Source organism: Poecilia formosa, unplaced genomic scaffold (assembly GCF_000485575.1).
Source record: "Poecilia formosa unplaced genomic scaffold, Poecilia_formosa-5.1.2 Scaffold358, whole genome shotgun sequence".
Lineage (NCBI taxonomy): Eukaryota > Metazoa > Chordata > Actinopteri > Cyprinodontiformes > Poeciliidae > Poecilia > Poecilia formosa.
The window spans coordinates 280,393-287,752 of record NW_006800297.1 but is presented as its reverse complement, the minus strand read 5'-3'; the positions used below and the strand labels follow the sequence as shown (position 1 = coordinate 287,752).

Genomic DNA, 7,360 nt, shown 5'->3' with positions numbered 1-7,360 from the left:
AAAGGACAATATTTTTGTCCATTTTAGAAAGCGAAACTCATATTTGAGCATATTTACAGAAGGTTGAGTGCAAGGAAAAAATGTACCAGCAAGAGTTTGTGTGAGCTTCACTAGGAGTTGACTGAGACTTGAGTCGGCGCATCAAGATCTGCTTGGAGAAAGGGGACTGGACTGATGCTTAGTAGTCCAAAGTCTTTGTTTCCAGGGTCTGGAGGAAGAGTGGCGAGGTAAAGGATCCAGGCTGCTGGGATCAGAACCACAGGCGGATCACTTCCATGCATCACTTACTGCAGTATTTGATGTAAAAGGAGCCCCAACCAAGCAGAGTGGATAGAAATAAACATACTGTTCAGAAGGCTGATGTTTCTTTTTAAATGTTTTTATTGATCTAATTTAATATTCTATTTTTCTGAGTTTAAGTTTTTATCTGATAGCCTTAATCATCAAAATTTAAAGAATATTGAATGATTCAAGATGTTTTATAGATTCATTTCTGTTCATTTTGGTGATTGAGGGAATCTGGGAGGACTCTGATATTTCCAGGTAGACCTTGAACTTAATAAAACCAAGTGGACCAGTGGAAGAAGATCACTAACTTGATTCTCTGAGACCTTGCAGACCCCAGAACCTTAAAATTCAAAACAAATTGCATTTAATTTTTAGAGTATTTTAGACCTCTGAGCAACAATCCTGTCCTGTTTGGCCCAGGTAGGATACGTCCAATGTTTCTAGTTGTCGTTATGAATTGCTTGACAAATGTTTTCTATCACATTTTTTCTTCCACTCAACTTTCTATTACTCATATAATTTCCTTGGATCCAGACTTACCAATGACTTTCCTTGTGGAGATTATTGGTCAGCAGTTATGATTTTGATTTATAAAACTGCTTTTCATATTGTGAAAAAGGAGCTAGGAGTTTATGGAACTGTGCAGCACAGAAATTTCACATTTATTAGGTGTTTTTAAATCACTAGTCATGAAAAAGCAATGATTTGAAAACTTCTTCATTCGGTTTCAAAGTCTTGTTTTAAAAATGGCAGCCTTAATAAAATAATCAACATACTGGGTTTGATTTAAAAAGTGCCCTAAGTGCCTAATGGATCTAATTAGCATCATACATAAATGTAGAATGTTCCAGTTTATGATCTCTAAATAATTTGACGGCTCTGACAGCAAAAACACCATTAACTACATTTTTTGTACAATAGGACTCGAGAGTAAAAGGGAATCTCAAAATACTGCTTTGATTTAATTTTTTTTTATAACAGACAAAAAAATGGCTATTTAATGAGTAGAATGGGGGGAAATACATAATTACAAAATAAGTAACACTTTTCCAAATCAAACTTTTCAATACAAAATTTATGAAACATTTTTATGTATCATAAGTAAATGTTACTAGTTACTTTAGAGACTTTTTGGAAACAAATTACTTGTAGGAGGAGTTTTATTGCACCATATTTTGAAATTTTACTTGAGAAATATAATTATGAAGCATTGCTAGGATTCAGTAAAATTTCTGGACCCTCTACCCATTGTGACTAACTTCACTGAATAAAGAACAAGATTGTTTTAACTAAAATTGCACCAGACACGGAGACAAACCCACAGTTTATGTCAAAGTGAGACCTCTTCTTTATTCACAAACTCTGTTGTTCTGATGTTTTCTATTTGCTGATTGCTTTATGATAAATTAAGATTTGTATAGATAAAGAAATATATTTTTAGTCTTCAGAAAACTACAACCTAACTCCTTAAACTCCAGGCGATATGCACCTGACTTGAAGGTGAGTCTCCCTTCCTGAGCGGTAGGTGGCGGTAGAGAGCCACCTACCGCTGTTCGACAGAGAGGAAGTGAAGAAGCGAACTTGCTGTTAGCTGTGCTAACTGGAAGATGTTGGCTTGGAAACGACAGCTGTGTGAGTAACATTAACGTGTTAAATTGCTGCGTACATTGTGCTGAATCTAAATTGTAACCTCAGTGTCTTAAAGCATTTATAGAGTTGTTTTTAAATGTAATTGTTACGGAGATTATAAATCTTAAAACTGCACCGGTCCGCACCTGTTAGCTGATAACGGATTAGCATGAAGCTAGGGAACAGGAATTGCCCTGGTTTTGTTCTTCTCTGAGTTTGACGTGAATTATTAATCAAACTAATGGGTTGATTTGAAAGCAATAGTGCCGAACTATATTTTGAAGTGAGTTTTAAAATAGTTTTGTTAATGTTTTAAGTGTTTAATGCATAGATCAAAGGTCAGAACAGTCGGTGAAGATGAAACCAAGCTGTTTATTTTTAACTTTGCGTTGACTAGAAGAAGATTAAGAGTAAACAGCGAGAACTATTCGCTTAATCTTTGGACTTTTAGCTATTTCAGAAAAAAAACAAAACATAAATTCAATCCATTTTGACGTAAGTTTGAGACCACTGTTGAATGTTTCTACATTCAACAGATGGACTGGTTTATGGCGTGATGTGAAAAAAATGATCTAGAGTATGAACAAAACAAGGGAGACTATTGTTGATTTCAGGAGAAACAAGTTTAGTTTGAGGAGTATTTCAATCATGAAAGAAGTGGAGGAGGAGTATAAATTTCTCGGAAGAAAATGAATGAAGTACAACAAAATGTAATTTCCCTTTGGGAGTAATAAAGTACTTTTTGTGTAATGTTCTGTACAAAATTAGAGTATATTAGTCTTAGAGAGGGCATTTTTATCAATATATTACTTGAAAATGGGTTCAAAACTACAATATTATTGTTTATTGCAATTAATTTATTGTGACAGGCCTAACAATGGTTGTATGGCCCCGTTCTAGTTTAAACTTTGCATGTTTTGCAGGCTGTCTGGCGGACTGACAGATGCCTTCACCATGATGCTGGGCCACGCTGCGTTGCTCGTTGCCCTCTTCCTGCCGCAGGCCGGAAGCTTCCTGAGCCCCGCCGAGGATGATGGCATCCCCGAGGAGTGGGTTCTGCTCCACGTGGTCCAGGGTCACATCGGAGCTGGGAACTACAGCTACCTGCGCCTCAACCACGACGGACGCATCATCCTGCACATGCAGAGCCTCAAAGGCGACGCGGACCTGTACGTGTCTGACAAAACGCTCCACCCGAACTTCGACACCTACAAGCTGCAGTCGGTGACCTGCGGCCATGACGTGGTGGTTGTCCCTGGCGACTTCAAGAGGCCCGTGGGGATCGGCGTCTACGGCCACCCGTCGTACCAGGAGAGTGAGTTTGAGATCCGGGTGTTTTACGACCAGGCGGTGCCGCAGGACCCTTTCGAAAAGGGCTCGGACGGACAAAACGAAAAGAAACCCCCCCAGGGAGCGGACAACTTTCAAGAGGAGGAATCCATCTTTTGGACTATACTGATCGGACTTTTAAAGATTATACTTGAAATTTTATTTTGAAGTTTGTTGCTGCTACGAAGCTGGGAGAGAGATTGGCATTTGACTTGGTCAGCGCTGAAAATAAAAGATTTTTTTTTTCCTTTTGATTCTGTATAGATGAGACGTATGTCTACTATGATATCCTCCAGAGCTATTGCCTTTTTAAATTGCAGTGAAACATACAGAAATAACCAGGTAGTGGACAAATTTACTGGGAACGTCTTGGGGCGCACTGAGTGCAGGAGTCTGGCTGATCTGCCGATTCCGATTTTGGCTGGTACTGATTTATTTTTTGTCCGAAATGTAATTAAATATAGCAAAAAACGGTGACTATTGCTAACTGTGAACATGCAGATATGAATGGTGGGCGGGGCTGACAGTCAAACCTCTCCCAAAACGAGGACAGTAGTTGATTTTTGGTGGATAAGATCGGCCGACCACCAAGCTCCCAAAATTAAGGAAATCTACGCCGATTTACTGGCTGGTTGATTTATCGGTGCACACCTAGTGATGTCTGACACACGTCAATGTCTGATTGATCGCTATCACTTCACACTTTGCTTTGGTATGACAGAGCGTTAGGGCCAGACTGGGAGAATTTGGTTTTCTGAAATTATGAGAATAAAGTGATATAAGAATAAAGCAGTAATAATACCAGAATAAAGTAATAGTTTTATGAGAAATCCTACAAGAAAGAAAATGTTACCACTGTGTTAATGGTGGAGGAATGTTGAACATTTTGTGAAGTTTTAAAAATAAGGAAATATAAATTTATTATCAGTAGCAGGACTTTAATACAATCAAAGGAAAAAAACCACAAAGGTTTGGTTTTTTCTCATGAAAACTCTTTTCTTATAATTTTACGTCTTTATTTTGCTAATATGACTTTATTTTCATAAGTTACAAAAATAATCTCAGTCTGTCCCTTGTACTTTGTCGCACTTTGTCCTCTGGGGAGAGTGAAATGTTTTCATCCGTTACCTCCAGGAAATCTGACTGCAGTCCACATGGGCTGGGATTTAAATTTAAAACAAAAACATGGAGTATAAACTAATTTTACAACAAAAAAGCTTCTTTCTACTGCTTCTAAATATATTTGTGTTTAAAATCAAAGCAAATATATTTTGAACAACATAAATTTTGCAATATTTTAAAGTAAATTTCAGCAGCTAGAGTTTTAAAACCTGCAATTCCTGGATGAGACGTTTAGTTTTTACACAAAAAGCAGAAATATTTTAAATCAGGCAAATTTCTCCTTTTTAAAATAAGGATGGGAAAGTGTTGAAGTCTCTTTTCAGCCAGCTGATCGGCAGTTTGTAACATCAAGTGAAGGTCAGGCAGAACTGTTTAAACCAGGGGTGTCCAAAGTGTGGCTCAGGGGCCATTTATGGCTCTTGAACTGATTTTTTTCTGGCCACCAACTGTAGTTCAGCAATGATATACATTTATTAAACTTTATTTTTAGTCAGGGTAAAATTATGAATGTCTTTTCAGAGACTTGTATTAAAAGACTGACTTTACTGCACTCAAATCAACTTTTTAAAATTTAATTTATTAAACTTGGATAAATATAGCAAGAGTTTTGAAAAGACATGACCCAAATTTTGTTTTTGTAACAATCAAAGGATTGTTTTTCAGTCTGAAAGACTGAAAAACTGAAAAGTTACAGTAAACATGCAAAATCCTTATGTTTTCGATCTATGACAAATAACACCCCTTTCCTACAAAATAAATAAATCAGACTACTTTATTTGCTTGATTTATTTATTTTTATTTTATGATTCTGGCCTTCAGGCCCGTGTGACAAAAAGTTTGGACACCCCTGCTTTATGCTTCATTCAGCTGGAAAAACTGTTCATTCCAGTCTTTTCTCTTGTTTGTGATGAAAATAACTTTAAACAGCATGATGCCACCCTTACCAAGCCTACTCTCTAAACAGGAAGTTCCAAAAGAAGACACATAACTTTGTAAAGTTGCTGTTTTTTATCTCCTGTAACTTTACGGGTGATGGTTTTATGAGCAGAGAAGGAGGTACTTACACAGTATTAACATCCAGTATGTTTGAATTAATGTGAAATTCTGTAACTGAGTGATGTAGCTGTAATTTCTCATATGAATGAATCAAACCACCAGGATCTGTGAAGGTCTGTTGCCCAGATTTATCTTTTAAAGCAGAATCACTTTGTTCAGGAGGATCTTCTTTGCTATGTGTTAGTATTTAGACTCCAGAGGACATTTTGCTAGCATGCTAGCACATTACACCACTGTATTTTATTTTATTTTTTACATAATTTTTGCCTGTTGGACAAGCTGTTTTTTTATTCTCCAGTGCTTGAGTTCAGTTAGAAAACCTGTTACCACTGAGCAGAAAAAGTTCAACAGTGCCTTAAAACTCAGTCCTCAATGCTGTTTGCCGTTTTCTAGAAGATTAAGCTAGCTTTCAAAATAAAAACTATGTTTCACATATTTTGTCTTCTGACCATTTTATCACAAACCTTTGTACTACGCTTTGCTTCGTACAAAAAATATTTTTTTTTTTTTTTTTTTAAGGTTTGGTCTCTGTTATGAAACTCATCGCTAATGACGTCACTATTGCCCGGATGTTCAGACCAAGAAAGCATGAACAGAATGGCGGTTACAACGTTGAGGCGTTGAATCTTTAAATTTTGCTAACGTTTGTCCGTTATGTATACATTGCAGCAGTTAAACGCTGACTCTCACCGGAAGTTGTTTACAGTTGTGCTGAAAACAACCGCCTTCCACTGCGGTAATGCACCATTTTCGTTGTTTGCCAACCGCCAAAACCAGAAAGAAGGTGAGGAAGAAGAAAGGTCGGACAAAATGGCGACCGAGGTAGACGTAAGCCTCAGTGGTTGAGCAGCATTTGGGATTTCTATCCCTTGTTTTCATACTTTGACTTTCAATATAATGCATTAAATATCCGCGAATATACTGCAAACAGTCTCACGAACTCTTAAAGGCCGCTTCTCCCATTAATTTTATCTTAACTACCCTTTTTGCCGACCGGACACACAGCTAATACAGCTAAGCTAACTATAGCTACAACACTGCAGTGTGGAGATTAAAACTTTAAGTTCATATACTTGGAGCAACAAAGCATGTACTAGTTTATCACGTATAGATTTCTGGCTGATTTCCAATTGTATTAATGTCAATATCCTCACCACTCCTTAAATTGGCAATATGAATACAAATCTCTATGAATCCTAATACTCACCCCAGTTCATACTTGGAACTGAACAGCTCTAGCCTTAAAATGGTTCATTCATTGATTCAGCTCTTCTGGTATAATTCTCTGGTAGAAAGAAAATTTTGTTACAATTTGGAACTCTTAAAATGTGAATTATCAAAGTGTTTGAGAACATATACAAGTTTGATTACACAGCAGCTTGAAGTGACCCAATTCAAATTCTCTGTCAAATCGGATTTTTTTGCCGGGGCCGTTCAAACCTCCAAAAATATGCAGCCTGTATGCGATCTCCAGTGTGAACGGGCAAATGAACTGAAACTGTCCTACACTCGCAGTAGAGGGCGCAATAACGTTGCACATCTATGATGTGAATTTTATCAAAAATGTGTTATTCTTCAACTTCACTTTGTTTAGTCAAGAAGTTGTTTCCCCCGACATTATTGGTATATAAAATATGTTATACTGCTGTTGACATGTTATATAGTTACTTTCAGCTCGTCCCCTTTTTCTGTTGCAATCTGTTACTGCGGTATGTATTATGATCAAATCTGTTTTTTATTTATAAGTATAATTATAAAATGTATTTTAAGCACACATGTTTATATAGCAGGTATAATGTGCAATTTTGCAATGTTTTGTATTTATAACTAATGTGCATTTTAAATATTTAATTTTACAACTTTTAACTGCTTATTGAGAACCATGTATTTTATTTAATGTAAAGGGGCAGAAGCTGGTGAAGTGATGTTAACCACC

At 36.8% G+C, this 7,360-nt stretch overlaps 1 protein-coding gene across 1 annotated transcript; it reads left to right on the top strand.

Moving 5' to 3' along the window:
• Window positions 1-1,802: 1,802 nt before the first annotated feature.
• Window positions 1,803-3,507, top strand: cunh6orf120 (chromosome unknown C6orf120 homolog). The gene is made up of 2 exons (XM_007574647.2): window positions 1,803-1,920; window positions 2,841-3,507. The coding sequence occupies exon 2, from the start codon at window positions 2,872-2,874 to the stop codon at window positions 3,412-3,414; it is 543 nt and encodes a 180-aa protein (XP_007574709.1). The 5' UTR covers window positions 1,803-1,920; window positions 2,841-2,871; the 3' UTR covers window positions 3,415-3,507.
• The last annotated feature ends 3,853 nt before the right edge of the window (window positions 3,508-7,360 follow it).

Bases quoted from the DNA above. Each gene is read 5' to 3' on its own strand.
- cunh6orf120 (XM_007574647.2), top strand. From the start codon at position 2,872: ATGATGCTGGGCCACGCTGCGTTGCTCGTTGCCCTCTTCCTGCCGCAG.